The sequence below is a fragment of the Rhyacophila brunnea genome, unplaced genomic scaffold (genome assembly GCF_057557595.1).
Source record: "Rhyacophila brunnea isolate RB1 unplaced genomic scaffold, BYU_Rbru_1.0 scaffold_15, whole genome shotgun sequence".
Taxonomy (NCBI): Eukaryota; Metazoa; Arthropoda; class Insecta; order Trichoptera; family Rhyacophilidae; genus Rhyacophila; species Rhyacophila brunnea.
The window spans coordinates 26,518,367-26,539,614 of NW_028232806.1; the positions used below are offsets into that span (position 1 = coordinate 26,518,367).

Here is a 21,248-nt window from a genome sequence, read left to right on the forward strand (position 1 = left end):
AGTTTAAATATGAAAGTAGTACTTTTGATTTGATTATACTTTTGGTGGTATAAAAAACCCTACTGGGATACTTATAAAAGAAAATATTCGCCTTGAACGAAGAAAGTTAACGGGTATTATAATATTTTCGTTTTTAACATAACATCAAGGGTTATTTCTGTGACAATATTCAAAAGATTTCTACAATTTTTGGAGGTATTTTTCCTGTGTGCCAAAATAAAAATACATAACTATGTATTTTTATAAATAGATTTTATTTTTTGTAGCAGGTTATTCATATCTCTGTCTGTATATTTTTATTCTCTGAAGGATTTATAAATATTTATGAGACAAGGATGGAATTTCTATCGTGAATTGAGGCTTTGACAAGTCTTATGTACCTAGTAAAATTATGAGAAAGCTAACTAAAAAAAATAAGTTTGTTTATATGTAAAAAAAACAAAAGAAAATGAGGAACTGGCAGAAATAAAAACCCAAATAACTGCTGCAAATAAATCGTACTTCTCATTACTGCCCATATTCAAATCCAGAAATGTCCACAGAAAAACTATGATCCGGCTCTATAAAACCGTCATACGCACAGTCGTTGCATACGGGTGCGAGTCATGGACGCTAAATATGAAAGCAGCTGAAATGGTAGACTTCTTTGAGAGAAAGATCCTGAGGTGGATATACGGACCCATGAATGATGGTAGGGAGTGGAGAATTAGGTACAACACGGAACTATACCGCTTATACCAAGATTCAAAACTCTCCACCTTCATAAAACTCCAGAGGCTAAACTGGGCAAGCCATGTATAGCGCATGCCTGAGTCACGGATATCGAAAAAGGTCCTCAAAGAAAACCCAGGGGGAAAAGACCAGTGGGAAAGCCACGCGCATTGGTGTACAACGGTGATAACATTACAAAAGATGCCAACCAGCTGCTAAAAATCAGGAACTGGAAAAGACGTGCAGAGGACCGTTCTGGCTGGAGGACGACGGTGGAGGAGGCCAGGGCTCGACTTGAACTGTAGCACCATCGAAGAAGAAAAATATGTAAATTATATTAATCACAGTTTTTTGAAAATTATTAGATACCAAGTTAATAGTTAGGAAAATTAATTATGAATAATTAACATGATTTTAGAAAATAACATTATTTTATGAAATACTTATTCCCGCAACATTTTAAAACACCTAAGATAGAAAAATAATCTAGTAATTTAATAAACAAAATAAAATAGTTTATTTAATTACAAGCAAGTTACTCAAGTACGTTATAAATAAAATTTTAAGTAATCCCGACGCTGGAAATTTACACCGTAATTTAAAACACAAAACCCGATTTCCATAAATTAACAATTTTAAAAGCACTTCAATATGTTAAGAGTAGTAGTAAATTTCGTCATTAATAGATAGAATCCACATGGTTTATTTAACAAAGTACATCAACGTTCAACCAGTGTATGCACTTTAAGTACCGCTGGGCTTCGTATATTTCCAAAGATTTTTTTTGATAGTTGAGATGTTTTCAAAGTATGTAATTACTATGTTCAATAAAAAAATATTGTGAATTATTCGTAGAATGAAATAATAGTTTAGAATTTTTAATTTTACCAGAAAATATATATTTTTAAATAATTAAAAAAAATTTAATTAAAAAATATATAAATAACAATAATAAAAATATTATTATTATAATTACCTTTATATTTTATTGCTTTTTTGTCTTAGAAAAATAAAGTTTTTTAAGTTCTTCAATTTCTTATAATAAACTTATAAAACTAGTCAAATATGCGCCTTCGGATACATAGAATAAACTCACTTTTAATGATTACGCTTTTTTGTTTTCATAGAAGTTTCCTGTTGGGTTGAAAAGTTTCGCAATAATCTAACGGAAACCACAACGGCAGCTTTTGTAGGTTCCTAAGTTTCAAAACTTTGTCCGAAACTTCAACACAGTGATGCATTTCCGCCTGTTAATAAGTCACGACATAGTAGTGACGGCAGAAAATTGAAAAAGGGTTCCTCAGTAATTAGCATTTTCACTACATGCCAATTTTTACTAGGTGGACGGACACATGTAGGCCACCTGTTTTTGGAATACAATAATCCTTACCTAATCAACATGTTATCGAGTTTAGCGTGAATATTTTCACACTATAATGTTAAATAGTATTGTTAATTGTATAAATAGTATAACACAAAAAGCTTATTCAGAAGTTATGACGTTTACAAGAACGCAGTTAACTCATCCACGGCCTCACGCGACATTCATGCTTTGACGAGTTAAGTCGGCTCTAGCAGTAATCAGGTTAAATGGTTGTCATGTTATTTTATAACATAACACACTAAGTCAAGGAAGTCTTTACGAGGGCAACACTACGCAAAAGTACGACCGGATCGCGCCTGCGCACGGGATAGTTTGTACGGAGTTCGTGACACTATTTCCGGCGCTAAACGAGATAGCGGGCTTTTTACACGAAGGTGAAGCGGGAGTCGATCTCTCAGTCTTGACCTTTCGAAGGAAACAGACGTCTTGGCCAGTTCCGAGCCTCGGACCCTGGGCACAGGGCTTTCGATTTCCTGACGTTTTGGAGACGAGGACGATGGCCATCTGAAGGACGTCCCCCCCACGCCAGGAGATTGGAGGAACTCCACGGTCCCCACACGTTTGAAGACGCACTCCTCGATTCCGTCCTGGAAGGAATCGAGGGCAGCGAAAAGGCTGGAGAGCCTTTTGTGTAATTGGTATTTATTGTTCATTTATGTTACGGTCCACCGGAACTAGTCTTTGTTTCGAATTAGCTTTTGGGTTTTTGTTCTAATTTATCTAAATATTGTATCGCTTTAGGTGCTCGTGATTCACTTAAGTAATTATACATTTTTATACACTGTAGCCCGCAAGTTATCTTATTTATTAATATACAATTGTTGCAATTTCTCTACTTGCTTTTCATTTAATTATCCTTCACTATTGTCTCTATGCATCATCATAGAGTGGCGCTCAATCCGAGATATTTATATTTATTCCATATTCATTATGCTTTTTATTAATCTAGGAACCTACACGAATGAGTATAGTAACCGGACAGGTAACTGAGGTCTTAGAGGTAAAAGTCAAACCATCCACATTCCCTCCTATTCCCTATATTCCCATCCCATCCTTCCTTACCCCCACATAAAATCAGTACGTGTTATTGGCACCCAAAAAGCATCGTGTTTCTTTTTGAATATTTCTTTTCCAAAACACGATGACTTACCTCTTAAAGACTCGCAGTTATTTGTTTCGGATTATGAACTCGTTCGTTATTTTGTCCTAATGTTCTAAATTTTATTTGTTCCGATAATAAAAAAATCTAAATTTTGCTAGTCACGATTTCATACAATAATTGTTACCGTAACGGTATTTTGTTTTCAGAGTCATTAGTTCTAATTATACCGATTTTTGCCGGCTCACTTTTAAATTTTTTGGTTTACCGTCGTGTAGTACAAGCTAGGCCGCACGGCGTGATTTTAGACGCACTTTGATAATTATTCTATTTGTTATAACTTATTAAACTTATAAATTAATTAATGACAAATTAAAACGTATTATTTGCGTAATATTTTTCTTAAATTTTTCTGGTTCGGTGGTCGTAACTATGTGTGTTATATTTCATATATTTATATAGTCTTTTATTGACTTACGCGGTACTTGCAACTGACGTCGGACTAGTCTATGCGGTACGCGGAGAATGGCGATCTAAAATGATAGATCAATACGTCATGTCAATTTTATCACTGTCCTTGTGAAATTTATTTAATATTGTGTTGTAAGCTACAATTATTCCTTCGAAAATTAATATTAAGAGTGTTTTATATGGTTTACACCTAATTTTGAAATACAATTTGCACATTTATCATCAATACATATTTCTTCTAAATAATAAATTATTTGATACCCACACTATTGGCGAAATGTCAATATTTGGGCATCGGAATTAGTGTTAACCATTGATTGTTTCAGCAAAAAGTTTGTTTTATGTTTAGTATGGTGCTATAAGTGATTTAATAAAGTTTCAAAGGAGAAGGAAGGATGTCAAACTTGGACGAGATCGACATGAACATTTATATACCTACTGGATGACAAGAATTATTAACCTCAAATTTGATAGAACCATTGGATTGAAACATACTATGTGGATGTAACACCAAATAAATTGGACAGCTGGATGAACCTTATTATGGAATGGAGTTTACAAAAGGTCCTTTCGTTCCATTTCTATATTGTGAATAATTAATAATTTCTATATCTCGAATAAAATCATTATCGGGTCATTCATTTTAGTCGGCAGTCGCGCTGTCATCGATTATTTGAGTGATATATTTTCATTCTTGTTAAAATTTGACACTAAATTATTCTGAATTCATTTCTTCTTAATTATTAACTTTCTATTCATTTTATTTTGCTATTACAATTAATTATTTGCGTCGGTAGAATACATTTATTTCGGATTATGTTTTTTACATTGTTTTTTTTTTACTAGTTTGACAGTTCGATATTAGTTTTTCAAATCTGTTCTTTTTATAATGTAGACAATTAAAATTATTCATTTCGCGTTCATTATTGATAAAATTGAAGTAATCTTTCGTTCATTGAAATAAATTTAGTCATTTTTAATTCCTTTTCAATTATTCATATTTCAAATTGATTTTTGTTTACAACGTCAAGCGCGTTTCGTTTTCGGTCGATAGATGCCACCTTCATAAAATTTATTTAAAATATTTGATTTCAAAATTTTGATTTATTTTCTTTTCGTAAGAATGATTATTTATTATACATAAATAATTATTTTTACAGGTGAATATTTTTAATAAAATTTTCCTTCTTAATTCCTTTATAAAACTTCCGTCTACATATTTTTTTTTGAATCAATTTAATTTTTTCTCTCCTGTCAAACCCTTTCTAATTTAAAGACATATTTTTTAAAGCTTTTTGATTTCATTCTAGATGCTTTCACTCAACTATATGCAACTTTCCGTCCTCTCATAATTTTTTTAAAAGCATATAAGCTAACATTTATTAATATTTTTAAATTCTTTTTTTCTCTTTTCAAATTCTAGCAATCAGCTATTTATTATTCATAAACATTCAATCTACTTTCACTTAAATTATTAATTACATTCTTTTTGATTTTGCAATTTTTTTTGGATAAATAAAAAATTATTATTTAAAATTTTTCTATATACGTGTTGCAATTTTGAATTTGGTAAAATATTTTCATTCATGTATAGTTGTTAAATGATATAATTAAATTTTTCTTTGGTATTAAAATATTTTCTTTTATAAAACTTTGAATTGGATATTTAATTACATTTACATTTGAACTAACTAAATTATTTTTTCTTTCAATTTAACTTGAATTTAATAATTGATTATTTTTTTTGCTTGTTTAGCATGCTTATTTCAATGGGCAATATTTTACAATGCTGATATTTAATTTATTATCAACTATGTTTGAAACCTTTAGGAGTTATCAAACCTTCATTCATTATGACATACACTCTGTCAAATATTTTTTCTTTTATTATTATGGAAATGTGTGTTTCCGTGCTAATGACACTCAACAAATTATTTTGAATTTTGTCAGGGCCGCATTTTAATAATGCCTATTTATTAATATTCAATTTTTTCGTGAAGGAATTTTGTACTGTTTTGTCTTTTGTCTATTACACACCTCAGATATTTATAAATTATAATTATTATTTTTGCTCTTTTACAAGCTTCTTTTTTGGATTGATTTTTTATCGAATTAATTATCGCAAATTTTATACATATATTATGTCATTGAGTAATACTTTCTATTATAAATTCTATATTTCTTTATGTCAATTTCTTAGTGAATTTTTACTCACCTATGGTAAACTATTTCAGCTACTGACTTCTTTCCTGCACATGGCAATACACCCTTGTTCCGGTGAACGTCCATCGCAAAGGTGGTGGTTGCAGACCTTTTGGAAAGGAGACCCACTCAATTCATACCACACAAACAGCATCTGGACTAACTTTTGGTAAACAAGCACAGTTCTAAATACTACCATAGTGCCAGGATGAGAGTTATGGTGTTCCCGGAAGACGCAACCGCTGCCTTAGCGTTTGGAAGGGCCTGTCAGTTTAGCTACCTAGTGATAAAATACCTTTATTTAAAATTACCTACAATTGTCTAATTAAGTACATCGCGCTGGGGATCATGTGATCTTTATTTATACCAGTTGCTTTGTACTTGTTTTTGCGTGACGGTTTTGTTTGCTATTTTTATTATATATTTTTTTTTATAGATTGTAGTGATTGGTTATACTTGTTCTGTTCAATGTATCTTTGTCGGTACAGGTTGCGGGGAGATTTTATTATTATTTGTTGGCTGCTAGCTCCTTGGAAGTCGTGGGAACTGAAGGTGTCTCACTACTGTCCGGTTTGTTTTAGTGATCCGGGGTGCCGAAGATGTTCCTCGGACGCGTCTGATTTTTTTCTCTAGCGGTCAACCCTTTTGGTATTTGGGTTGAACTATCGGTACTGAAGGCGGTTCCGTTAGTCCCCTCTCTTTTTGGCGGTGGAATCTGCCGCTGATTGTGTGGATTCCACCGCACTCTGATGTTTATGGTGATGGTGAGTTGGCAGGCGTGATGCGAATAATAGAAGCGATCGTCTGTCAACACTGATGATGTTGTGCAGCGGCCTGGACTGTATGAAGGAAATCAACCTACTTATCAAAATTCCTTGAGGGAAGAAAGTGGACGTTATTATACGATCTCTTTAGCCTTTCATTTTTTATTTTTTGCAGCTCCAACTTGAATGTCGGACCAGTTGCGAACCATGTTGTTCTTTTAATTACATTTAGTTTCCGATGTGTTCATGGTTTCCTCGTCGTTGCCTGGTTTTCGTGTGGTGCTTCCTTAACTTCGTTTTCTAGCTCATCCGGATCAGTTCTCTTCTTGCTGTAACACAGGCACCGAGGAGGGAGTTGTCTCGAGATGGCGTCTCGGGTTTGGCGGGATTGAGTTTGTCCAGAATCTGCGGTGTGGTATCTCACCTTAGGTTAAGTTAGGTTTAGTTCATCTTAGAGTAATTTGAAGCGGAGCCGTATATTCTGGAACGGACGATATCTTGTTACACCATTGTAGACTTTAACGTAGTATACTAAAATCGATGATTAATTTTAATCATATATTTTGTACTAGGAATTCTTTTCTAGCTTAGTTTCCTCCTTGTTCGCGTTATTTTATTTGTGGGAGCGCTGCTTGGGATCCGGACCATGGCTTGGAATTCCATCACACGTCATTTGTTTCTTACAGGCTTAACAGAGAATCCACATCACAGCTGTTGGTTGTTAGCCACACTGTTATTTTTATTCAGATTAGACATCTGAAAGTAGTATATTTTAGTAATGTTCTTTTTAAATGTTCGGACGGTGCTTGACGCACAGTATTTATTACTTTCCGACAGACTCGCCCTCACCACTTCTCGTTTGGCACGCGTTCCGACAACACCTCTCTGCAACCGCTCCGATCTCAGCCTTCACCATTGAATTAATTCTGCAAAGATTATTCAGTACTGTTATCGCACCGGAATCCAGATACCATCGACTCGCCGCTATCATCGCCAGCCTGAGGATTTCTAGCAGCCATCGACCTGCCGCTGAACAGTCTTTTTAAAGATAATCGCCGACAGCCGACTAACCTAGTATCTTCGCCCGGGCCTTCATAGTGGAGAATCGACCCGTCAAACGTGTCCAGACCTGAATTGCGCCTCTCTCGCCTACCCGCCCACCCAATCACATACACCTACCTACTATCCACCGCCCAGTGAAGTGCTTAGCCGCGGGCCACCGCTTTCGTGTTCTCCAAAGTGTTGTGTTTCGTGTGTACCCGTGGAGTGCAACGCTGTCAGTTCCGTGCAGTTCAGTGTTTTTGTCGTGTGCGATCCGAGTATACCCTCATCTCACCAGAGTTGTCGCTATCCCGGATCGCATAAATCGACGGCGGCCCCGTTCAGCTCGGTCCAGCCAGCGCAAGTGCCCCAGGGAGACCACCGGATCACCGCGCCTCAGGAGACGAGGCTGCAGCTAAGCAATCTTTCACCCTGTTTATTCTATTTAATTAAATTTCACTCTTGCCCATACCAATTTTACTATAAATTCATCAGCTCACATAGAATAAATTAAATACCTACTAACGTTAAATTTTTTCAAAACTGCAAAAAGCACAGAGGCTTCACCTACCTGCTCGTATAACAATAGACTCGCTCGGTCCGTCTGACCCTTTTACGCCGCGTACCTTTTACCTCAGCTCGCCGACGAGACCCTTTCTCAGCCCCTTTTTTCAGCCCCTAAACTAATACCTAAAAACTTCCACCATACCTACCAACCACCCATCCAACCCTCCCCCCCTACCTACCCCGACCCCCCTACCCACCGTGCAACAACATTGCGCAATATTTTCAAATTAATTTTCGCGCCCTTAATAATATTTGTTTTCTACTTATTGCACAGACTTGGATTGCGCAATAATAATAACTCTCCCCCCCTACCTACCACGCATTAACATTGCGCAATATTTTCTATACTTTTAAAATTTGTAAACTTTTAAATTAATTTTCGCGCCCCTTAATAATCTCAAATTGCACAGTTTGAATTGCGCAATATTAATATCAACCCTCCCCCCAACCTACCCCGACCCCCCTACCTACCGCGCTTCCACATTGCGCAATAATTTTAAACTCATTTTCGCGCCATTTATTAGCAAGCTTAAATTCCACAACATTGCACAAAATTGGATTGTGCAATTTTTTCAATTTTCAATTTTATTTAATTTTTCTTTTTCTTTTCTTTTTCTCCTTATCTTTCTTTACTTCTTATTTTTGTTTCATTCTTGTTTATTGACTTGTCACCACTCAAAATCTGCACAACTTAATTGTTCAATATTTAATTTTAATTTTTATTTTCTTCACTTTTTACTTACTACAAACATTGCACAAATTTAGATTGCGCAATTCTTAATTTTTAATGTTTAATTTTTTAATTTTTTTCTTTAATTTTTACTAATTTTTAAGTTTTATTTTTTCATATTTTTCTCTTTGCATTTACTTAAAATGGCTCCCGCCAAAAAGAATAACCAAAATTCAAAAACCCAACCCTCGTTGATCACTCAATTACTGGCCTTCCTTATGAATGTTCAAGTTTCACCGGCCGAAGCAGAGACCATGGACAAACTACAAACTTTTATCAAACAATGCGCACCCGCTGACATCTCCACTTCTCCCCCAGGTACACCGACTACAGGACGCCAAACCAGGAGCACATCCCGGAATAATCAACCCGCCCCCCCCCAGCTCCCTGACTCCCAGGCTACCATCACCCCAGATGAAGTACACAACTTGGACTCAGATGAGGAGGACAGCCTTATTAACACCTCCAATTCCACAACCTCCCCCCTCACGAAGGAGATCCGCAAAAATTTAGACGAAGAAACTCCCAAACGACTGGAAACAATCACGGAGAACGAAGCAACTTCCCCGCTCAACCACTCCACCCCCATAGCCCTGGGAAAAAAAGCGCGCAAAAGAATGGAGCACAACGAGAGCAGGAGAAACGCCTCGAGCTCCTCAACCAGCTCACCCAAGGCTCCCACAAACCCTGCCATCGTTCCACCTCCTACACCAACTCAAACTCCCATACCGGATTCTCCACCAGGATTCTCTAGCGCCAGCTCCAGCGCCAACTCTCACTCCAACTCCCCTCCCCCAAATCTCCCAACGACCACAGCCACTTAGACGCCAAGGATTCCGCCCATAATCATCCACAACAGGACCGACTACAGGGCATTCCAAACTAACATGTTTCGCGCTGGCAAACCCTTTGTCGACGCTGTAGATACACGGAAAGGGATGAAAATCACCTTCCCGAATATGGAGGGTTACCGATATGCCCAGAACCACCTCCAATCGAAACAGATATCGTATAACACATACGACCTACAATCCGAAAAACCATACAAAATTGTCCTCCGAGGCATCGACTCTTCCTTCACGGAAGAAGAAATCCTCAAAGAACTCACAGAAGTTCAAGGCCATCCCGTCCTAAAAGTCCAAAGGATGCGGAAGGGACAAAACAGGACCCCCATGCCCCTCGTTCTGTTGGATGTAGAAAAAACAGAACGAGGCAAAGAGGTTTACAACCTGACCAAAATTTGGTACATCCGCATTCAGGCGGAACCTCTTAATAGGAAAGCTTCAGCCGGGCAATGCCACAACTGCCAAGGCTTCAATCATTCAGCCAAAAACTGCCACGCTCCCCCGAAATGCGTCAAGTGCGGAGAAGATCACATCTCCTCCGCCTGCGCGCACACCCGCGAAATGGGACCAGCCACATGCGCAAATTGCAAAGGGCCTCACCCTGCTAATTTCAAAGGCTGCCCCAGCAAACCTGGCAACCAAAGCCTCCCCAGACGCCAGCCCCCTATGCCCCTAATGAGCCAACCGATACAACGCCCGAACGCTTGGGCCATGCGGGCGGACTCTCAGAAGAACAACGCCCCCCGAACCCAGGCCTCTGTGCCGCATACCTCCCCTCCCACCACCAAATTCATCACCCTCCCACAGGATCATCCGCAGGTACAGCACATTTTGATGCTGTCCCAAAGGATGAAACAACTGTCGGAAGAAGTCAACTCCTCTCTACAGCTAATATGCCCAACCCTCTATGGCCGGTAAAATAAAACCGACATCACTTCAGACCGCGATCTGGAATACTCGAGGTTCACTCCTCAACGACAAACACGAAGTCCGACACTTCCTGCGTGAGCACGACATTGACATACTTCTTGTCAATGAAACATGGCTCAAACCCTCGCACCGTATTAACATTCCGAACTATACTATCCACAGAACCGACAGACTCACTAAGGGTGGCGGAACAGCCATCATCGTAAAATCACATATCGAGCACTGTTCAACACACTCTCAGCCAACCGCGCGCGTCACACGTCCGGCTATAGAATCCACCTCGATATTAGTAACCACAAAGAATTACGGCTTAGTTAAATTCATAGCTATCTACTTTCCGCCAAAACAGAAATTCACCAGGTCAGATTTAGATAATTTATTGGACACAAATAATACTCCCACAGTCATAGCCGGAGACTTCAACGCCAAGCATTCCGCTTGGAACAACCGTAGGTCAAACGCTCGTGGAGTATTACTATATGACTTCATTCAATCTAGCCATTCAGTGATAGTCGCACCTCTGTCGCCCACTAACTTCCCATCCAGAGGCATGCCTAGTATTCTCGACTTTGCCATCATCCGTAATACCAATTACATCCCCATCATTCGTACGGTAGATGAACTCAACTCCGACCATAAACCGGTCCTAATGTACCTCGGGGATGCATTAGACCCACTAGCTATCTCACCAGATTCCCAAAGATATAAAGTATCCTGGGAAGACTTTGCCATTTATCTGGAGGAACACCTCACGATTCCATTAGATCTCTCTTCAACACCTAAAATAGATTCCGCAATAGGGGAACTGACAGCCTCTATAAACGAGGCAGTCAAGTCTGCCTCATCTTTGATCAGTCAGACTGATACCCACAGAATGGATATGCCAAAATCCACCAGACTTAAAATCACGGCGAGAAACCGCGCCAGGAAGATCTCCCAAATCTTGGGCGACCAGCCCTCCTTCCTCAAGTTCAAGAAACTAAGGAAGGAGGTTCGTAAACTTAACGCTACACACGCTAGTGAGACCTGGAACACCAAACTCACAGAGTTACTTAAGGGCAGTGACCCCTTCTGGAAACTCTCTAAAGCCCTGAGGATAAAGAAATGTCCTATCACTCCTCTGAAAGCCCATAACAAAATGGTCTTTACGACAGAGGAGAAACTCGAGGTATTCGCGGACAGCCTCCAAAATCAATTTAGACCCAACGAAATAGACACATCTATAAGGTCCACCAGACGACACCTAAAATCAATTGAAGATAGGGCCAGCGCAATCATACATGATAGAATAGTTCCTCCACCATCTCCGATCACCCCAACCTCCACTCAGGAAGTTGAATATCTAATCACACGACTTAAAAATCGTTCAGCGCCCGGCAATGACGGAGTGAGCAACCTCTCCCTCAAAAATTTACCAGAGAAAGGCATCCTTGCCTTAACAGGGATCCTCAATGCCTGTCTAGAGCTGCAATACTTTCCAGATGTCTGGAAACTTGCTGACATCATCCTCCTGCCAAAACCTGGCAAGGACCACACTCTCCCCAAAAGTCACCGGCCGATCAGCCTCCTCCCTACGATGAGCAAACTCCTAGAAAGACTTATAAATGCCAGACTCCAAATCATTGTCCATGAGAAAAAACTCATACCTGACGTTCAGCACGGGTTCAGAGCTGGTCACGCCACGAACCACCAACTGCTACGTGTAACAGAATATATAACAGACGGTTTCAATCACCATAAACATACAGTTGGCTTGTTCTTAGATATTGCAAAAGCCTTCGACAAAGTTTGGATCGAAGGACTCATAGTTAAACGAAATCCGAAATCGAACAGCCAATTATTAAAATCCTACATTCGTTCATCACCGATAGACACTTCGCAGTCAAACTGTTCGGGGAACGATCCTCAATCAGACCCGCAAGCGCCGGAGTCCCACAAGGCTCCGTACTCGCTCCGTCTCTGTATAACCTCTACACAAGAGACATGCCAATCCCTCTAGACACTCCCTCAGATTCATGCATAATAGCACAATATGCAGACGACACAGCGATCCTCTCCCGATCGATGTTTAAAGACAGAGCTACAGAATTAGTCCAAAGGTCGGCCGACCAGGTTTCCGCCTGGTGCGACAAGTGGCGCATAAAAATAAACGCAGACAAAAGTAACGCCATCTGTTTCACGCGCAACTTTAAAAAGCGTCCTCCAAAACGCAAGCGCAAATTTCCAGACCTGATAATGCATAAAACTAAAATCCCTTGGACCAATACGGTCAAATATCTTGGTCTAACGCTAGACACCGAACTCAATTTTTCGAAACACATTAGCGATAAGAGACGCCAAGCCGACATAGTCTTAGCTAAGCTCAAACCTATGATAGGACATAGAAGCAAACTCGCCCATCGCAGCAAGTTGCTATTATACACAGCTATCATTCGCCCCATCATGACCTACGCATGCCCCGTCTGGGCATTCGCAGGCCTAAAATTTATCAACAAACTGCAAATCGTACAGAACAAAACTCTCAGAGCAATCACAAATGCTCCTTGGTTCGTCAGGAACACCACACTCCACAGCGATCTTAACTTGGAAACCCTCCAAACCCACATCCTCAAGCTCACAAAGCAATTCTACAGCTCCATCGACAACCATCCCAACACGACAATCAAAGACTTATTACAATACGACATACACGCTCACTACCAATTTGACCGACCTAGGAGGGTACTTCTACTAATTCCCCCCTCCCCAAATAAATAAAAATCCATTTTCCTTATACTCTTCTCTTATTGTATATTCTTTTTTCTTGTATTTTTATTATGATTACAGATCCCTTGCCACCCAACCTAGACCGATCGCCACCCAGGATGTCCAAAGGACCCAGGAGAGTACTTCTTCTAATAATTCCCCCCTCCCCGAAATAAATATCCTTTTCCTTACATTTTTTCTCCTCTTATATACTCTTTTTCTTGTATTTTCACATATGATTACAGATCCCTTGCCACTCAACCAAGGCCGATCTCCACCCAGGATGACCTGACGACCCACAAACTTATCTTTTCTCCCTACAGATTAAAATCACAGCGGAGGGGTTTTTGGCCGGTTGTGGGCTTGCCCACCTCCGGAGTTTTTCCCCCCTCTGCGGCTCAAATTTTGATGAGCAAACGGGCAAAGACCCGAAGTAACACACACGATAAAGATGCGATTATGAATGCCGATCTTGTTTTGGCCTTCTCTCAGTCTTCATGGGAGCACTCACCTGGTGCAGAAGAAGATGACCCCGGCTCTGGATTCGGATTGGACGAACGCCAGACCCCATGACCGAATGCTGCATCCGCAGAACCGGACAGAAACGAGACGTGGGGTGGGGAGATGTTGGAGGCCTGTGCAGCGGCGGTCATTGTTGTTGTTTGTTCAGCGAAAATGCTTCTTTTTAATATACTTACTAGAGATTCCTTCACCCAGATCCCAAACCTGGTCTCGGTCGGTCGCGAAGCCGCCAAAACCGGGTCCTTTCACCCACATTTCATGCTTCACTCCAGATAGGCACTACATATGAAGGGGATAGACGCTAAAAACCGTCTAGGTGGCCCAAACATATAAAGCACATACCCTAAGTAAGTAGTCGCCCTCACGCAAAACCAAACTGGCACTCATTGTTTATTAATTATTATGTTATTTGTTCGAACCAGGTTGGTGAATTTATTGTATTTATTATTTTTTATTATGTATACTTGCCAAAAACCACGGCATACCTATACGATTGAGAATTTATATTTTTTTGCTTTGTGCACTTTATAACTTTTGCCAACTATTACAGGTTCATCTTTTTTTCAATAACTTAATATCATTTGAAATCAATTTATTAAATCATTCACTGATCTATTATCATTTTCAACTTAATTACTCAATGCTTATATTATTACTCAAATTATGGAAGCAATTTTAATTTCTTGAATATAATTCTATTAATTACTTTATTATATTATACTATCTCTGCAATTTTATCAATTAATGAATTGAATTAAATTTCTTGAACTAAAATATTAATTCCTTTATATACAATATATTAATTTATTATACCATTTCATATATTATTATTATCTGAGGTGCATTTATGTAAATTTTTGGCTATTATTTCAATTTTTTATACGATATCAAATCTTTTCAAACTAATAATTATTATACAACTCTTCCTATCTTTTTGGAAGCTTTATCTAAATCAATTTTTATATATTCTAAATATTGCAGTTTTACACTGCTGGGTTGAATCCCCACTATTTGTTATGATGTGAATTATCTGTGATAAATTATAATATTTTATATATTTCTATATACACGAGCTTAGGTGTTTTTATATTTATTAGATCTTTTTCAAAATTTATAAATTATTGGTGGACCGGTTAGGTAGGGTAAATCTACGAGACCTCTCCCAGCTCTTCACTCTTCAGCAAATAATCTTCTTCGTTTTTTTGGATTCTTCATAAGCCTCTCCCTCTGTCACCAAATAACAGAGTGGAAACTTCATCTATATGTCTCCTTCGCTTCGCCTGTAGCCGCGCTATCTCTAAGCATGCCGTCCATGATGCCCAACCCCTGGGAGGATTGATGCTATCAGAAGACCCCCCCGAGAAGTTGACAGTCGAAGTCCTCGCTATGGCTTGTCCTTCTCTTACCGAGGTTGGAGGTAATGTCATGTTATTTTATAACATAACACACTAAGTCAAGGAAGTCTTTACGAGGGCAACACTACGCAAAAGTACGACCGGATCGCGCCTGCGCACGGGATAGTTTGTACGGAGTTCGTGACACTATTTCCGGCGCTAAACGAGATAGCGGGCTTTTTACACGAAGGTGAAGCGAGAGTCGATCTCTCAGTCTTGACCTTTCGAAGGAAACAGACGTCTTGGCCAGTTCCGAGCCTCGGACCCTGGGCACAGGGCTTTCGATTTCCTGACGTTTTGGAGACGAGGACGATGGCCATCTGAAGGACGTCCCCCCCACGCCAGGAGATTGGAGGAACTCCACGGTCCCCACACGTTTGAAGACGCACTCCTCGATTCCGTCCTGGAAGGAATCGAGGGCAGCGAAAAGGCTGGAGAGCCTTTTGTGTAATTGGTATTTATTGTTCATTTATGTTACGGTCCACCGGAACTAGTCTTTGTTTCGAATTAGCTTTTGGGTTTTTGTTCTAATTTATCTAAATATTGTATCGCTTTAGGTGCTCGTGATTCACTTAAGTAATTATACATTTTTATACACTGTAGCCCGCAAGTTATCTTATTTATTAATATAAAATTGTTGCAATTTCTCTACTTGCTTTTCATTTAATTATCCTTCACTATTGTCTCTATGCATCATCATAGAGTGGCGCTCAATCCGAGATATTTATATTTATTCCATATTCATTATGCTTTTTATTAATCTAGTAACCTACACGAATGAGTATAGTAACCGGACAGGTAACTGAGGTCTTAGAGGTAAAAGTCAAACCATCCACGACCCTGTTTCATCCTATTTCCCCGAGTCTCATGCTCATCCCCAACCTATCCCGTTCCATATCCCATAACCACTCCGCTCTTCCTTACGTCACAATCTGATCAATTGTCACATTCCCTCCTATTCCCTATATTCCCATCCCATCCTTCCTTACCCCCACATAAAATCAGTACGTGATATGGTTTTACACATAAGTAATTTAAAATTATTAGTTTGTTGTTTCACTTTTGGTTTTTTATATTCACCAAAAAACTACAAGAGTCAAATTATTGATTAAGTTTTATACTATTCCATTTGAGTTGTTTTTTGCGACCCGGGTTTTGTATATCACCATCTTTATGTACTAATTAAATAAACACTGACAAGAAATACAGTTAAAATTTTTGTATATATAACAAATGAATACAATAGTCGGATGTAAGTTATACATACGAGTACGTTTAGGTTAAGTTTTTTTTTTTTTAACTTTAATCAATTTAATTTAAAATTCAAGTTACCTCGGTATTAATTAACTACAAAAGCTTAAAATTATTCATTTCATAGATTTTGATTAAACTAATAAATACTATATATTATAATATTAAAGTAAATTACCATTTGCGACATGAATTATACGTGAGGTGATATATTAATACTTAAAATTTATTGGAAGGGCAAAAACATGAGGTCAAAAAATTCTCGTCATTAAAAACGCAGGAAGGAAACACATGAAAGAAGACGACGGCTTTGTCTGTTTGTGAAAGTTAAAGGTTTTAGAGCAACTTGGCAAGAAATATTGCGAGGAGACTTCTGAAATAATAAAATTGGAAGAATAAGATTGGAAGAAAGTTAATTGAGATTTATAAATATTCACAGTGTGTTGTTTGTACAATCTGAGTTCAAAATAGCTTTTTAGATTAGATGTGGACGAGAAAATTTAATATATATATTTATAGTACTTAGTAGTTTTAAAAAGATAATTTATTTTTCCTTCTATTTTTCCTTCCTAAATTACGCTTTTCTAAGAAAATTGAAACAAGCTATTTACAGATTTTTAAATTGAATATTTTTAATAAATTTATAACTATCTATGTATACTTCTTGCCATATTATGAAACATAGTACGTATCTTATTACTTTTAGTAACTTCTAAGAACTCCATATAAATATATGAACGCCATTGAAAAAGATAAGATGCGAAACGAAATAGTGGGACAAGTGGCTTCAGGCTTTCGAGTTTTATTTATCAAATTATAATAATGGCTTTTAGCTTTAGAGCATGATATTAAAATACTTCTTCTATTCTATATTTTCTAGTGCCTTCAAATTCCATTATTTATAATTAACTATTTCTTTTATTCAAACGAATAATTCACAAGATTTAAGAATATATCATTCTGATTATTGAACATTAACATCAATACATTAACATCAATTACAATACATTAACATTAACATTAACATCAATAATGTTCCATTATTTATATTAAAATATTTGATTAATATGGTTGTAGGTTTATAAAAGCTCATTTGGTTTCCTTGTTGTAATTAACATAAAGCTGTCTCTTTATGGTTCAATATTATATTTTACTTTATTGTAAAGTGATTTTTCAATTGACGAAATTGTATTGTGAAAAATATTAACATTGGTTATTACTTATTACTATCTTGAAAATATGACATTTTTTCTAAAATATCTACAGTGAACGTTTATTTTATGTAAAAAAAAATATATTTTTGATAACAATTGAATAAAAGTGATTGATGCGTTACGTTTCCGTATACAATTTATCTTGTTTTTTACCTTTTGTTGATTCGTTAAAAAGGAGTATGACATCATTTTTATTCTTTAAAAAACTATTCAATATTTTTTATATTTCAGTCACTTCAATTTTATTTAATAAGTAACCACTTTGAATGAGAATCATTTATTTTTTGTAATTTTAACTAATTTGTTTGTTGTGATAGGTACTTATAGTCTTCTACTCCGTCAGTGTATTCTACAATATACCACTATAATTTTTTTATAAATTAATTTACACATTATAATATAAAACACTTAACACTTGAAAATATTATAACCAATAGAAAAAATCTTTAAAAAAAAAACTATAACCACAGCAGGAATCTAACCTGCGTCTCTCAGGCTTCGCGCTCACGCACATTGACCACAATGCTATAGGTATCCTTTCTAATTGTGACAAATTTTAACTAATGACTTTTACAATACGCTCTGAAACGTTACTAGTACTATGAGTTATAGTAGTGGTAAAATGATTGCATTATAAATTCGTTAGTAACATATTAGTGTTATATAGTGTGCATAATAGTGTTGTTTTTGTCTTTAATTTGTATTACTGTACTGTGTGGATACCGGGGCATGGACCTAATTAACTTAGGAAATGGCTTCAAATTATTTTCTCGAAAAAAGCACCTCTGTCAGGAAATGGCTCAGTTCAGTGGGCAGCTAAAGGCACACTCGACGCCCAGTATTCCACTGATACATAACTATACCACTGATAAATTTAATAAAATCATTTACAGAAAAGATGGCAGAAGTATAATAATAAATGAAGGACATCAAAATTTAAAGTGAGTAATTAGTAATTTTATTTATTTTCAACATCATAACAATATTTAATAATTAATAAAATGTTAAGTATTGTGAATGAAACAAAAGAAACAACATTCTCGTTATATTTATTTGAGACTGTATATTATTCAATCATTAATTCCCCCGAACTATTGAGCATCATTAAGTTTCATGTCGCCACTAGACAGACTGACGAAAGTGTCACCATTTCACAAGTTTTTTTTTAAATCAACTTCTCAAATATTTTTCAATACCAAGAATTCATTATCACTCGAATAGTTCTTCTATTAACAAGCTCGATACCTCCAGATACTCAAATACTGCAGTATTTTTTATTTTTATTATGTTCCCACTCAATTTGTTTTTATTATTGATTTTGTAATATTGTACTTTTTCGTTCATTTATTATTTAATTGTAAATAATTGTATTTCGTTATACATACGTTAAAATATTTTTACCTGCTTATAATATTTTATTATTATTGTTCTGTTTACTCTGTTTTACTATTACAGTTTAAAAGAATAATAATTAAAAAATCGTATGACATTAATTTTTTTTGAATTCAGTGTCATTAATAGATAATAATATATTTACATATAATATGTGGATAATAATACAAAATATAATATATAGTGAATAGATTTGTATTTTTAAAAGTTCTTTTTTTAATTTTCCAAGATGTATTTGAAATATTAATAAACTATAGTAGTAATCGACTTTGAAATGATTTTTTGTCAGATGACTATAAAGCTGCTAAAATCTATAGTCTTGCATAAAAAGTAAATTTTCAATATACAATACAATTATTGAAAGCTCTAACTAATATGAAACTATCAAGTGGTGTTTACGCGTAGTATGTATGCCCGTTTATTAAAACTCTGATTAAAAAAATTCAAATCAAAGTAAAAGAAGAATCAAACTAAATATATCTCTTATTATTTTTGGGTTGGTTTCTTTCTCTATAATACCATTGAATTTGTATTAAATTATTCTGTAAACATACCCATAATAATATTCATTTCAACTAGAAACAATAAAGCATCTGCTAGAATATCAACATAACTAATAAAGCCTTTGCTCAAAGTTGACATTCAAAATAATTTAAATAATTCCGTATTCTATTTACACAAACAATTTTTCATTACGACAAACTTTTGCGGTATGTTGTTGTTACTATCTTTTAGTCCCATCTCTTTTTATCGTACAAGATTTATATTGTTCTGTCTCACATTTTGGGATCTCAGGAGACTACTTGTGCCAGGAGTTTACCTTAACTAGTTAAAATGTCAGTGGTGTATTCATAAACAATCACGTTTGTCATGTATTTTTGTTTTCATTTTACTGTTTTTTTACATACTTTATATCTTAATAACACACAACATATTTTTATATAAAAAAAAAAAATTTTGTAGGAATATATCAGTGTGCTGAAGTGACCAAGTAAAGTAGCTTACTGGAAGCGGCTTTCGCTCTGTCATGAGATCAGAATAGCATTTATGTGGTAAAAATCCATCATACATAATAATTATTTAAAAACCTTTTTTTGATAATTTATTCTACGGTATAAATATTTCAGTTAGTCCTATTGACAGTTGTTTCAAACACTCAAGTGAATTTTATTATTCTTATTTAGATTTGATTCGATTAATTTATCTTTGTTGGGTGCGTATGTTAATTAATAAGTGTCAATGCTTAGTATAACATAATAATATTATACGATCCATAAGACCTAAGACAAATGTCCCGAAGAAGTGATTTTTTGATCCAATAGCGATCCTCGCCAGTAGTATTCAAATCTTGCGTGTCAACAACTACGTCTATCTTGGTCAACAAACGTCAATTGACGATGACATTATATCATGTCATATTATATTATATATATATGTGGCATATATATGTGGTGGTAAATATTGGGCATAACACGAAAAGACCACAAAGAAAACCAATAGATAAGGAACTATAAAATAGTATACGATAAGATGGAAGTTGTCAAACAGATAAAATGAATGGACAACTGTTGAACAAATTCCGTAATATATCGGTAACCATGGGGTTCTAAACGATTTCAGGGACGTCTTAAAACCTCCTGAATAGACTAACTTATAAAATTCGGTTGATTTATGTGAGAGCAAAGAATAAAAGACCGAGAAGAATGGAGGGAGCTAGAGTAGGTCTTGATCCCGCAGAGGATCAACAATTTGTTAATGATAATGATGACGATAACTATTATGTGAAGTTTGTCAATAGAAATATTACACATATCGGGTTTTGTAAATGTATTGTTTGTTACCAATTGAAAATGTATGTTAGAATAAAACTAGTTCTGTTAACATAAATAATATTATATAATTTAATTGTGGAAAAAGTTTTAGAACATTAGTATTACTTAGGTAGGTATATTATATCGAAGTTTTTATTTGTTTATTATAAATCTA

General features: G+C 36.2%; 1 protein-coding gene across 1 annotated transcript in view; it reads left to right on the forward strand.

Annotated features, from left to right (window-relative positions):
* Positions 1-11,618: 11,618 nt before the first annotated feature.
* Positions 11,619-21,248, forward strand: part of LOC147075080 (uncharacterized) — a 199,803-nt gene continuing 190,173 nt past the window's right edge. Inside the window, exon 1 of the mRNA XM_085943306.1 lies at positions 11,619-12,406. Within this exon, the coding sequence (XP_085799432.1) occupies positions 11,619-12,406 (788 nt within the window). The remainder of the gene's footprint in view (positions 12,407-21,248) is intronic.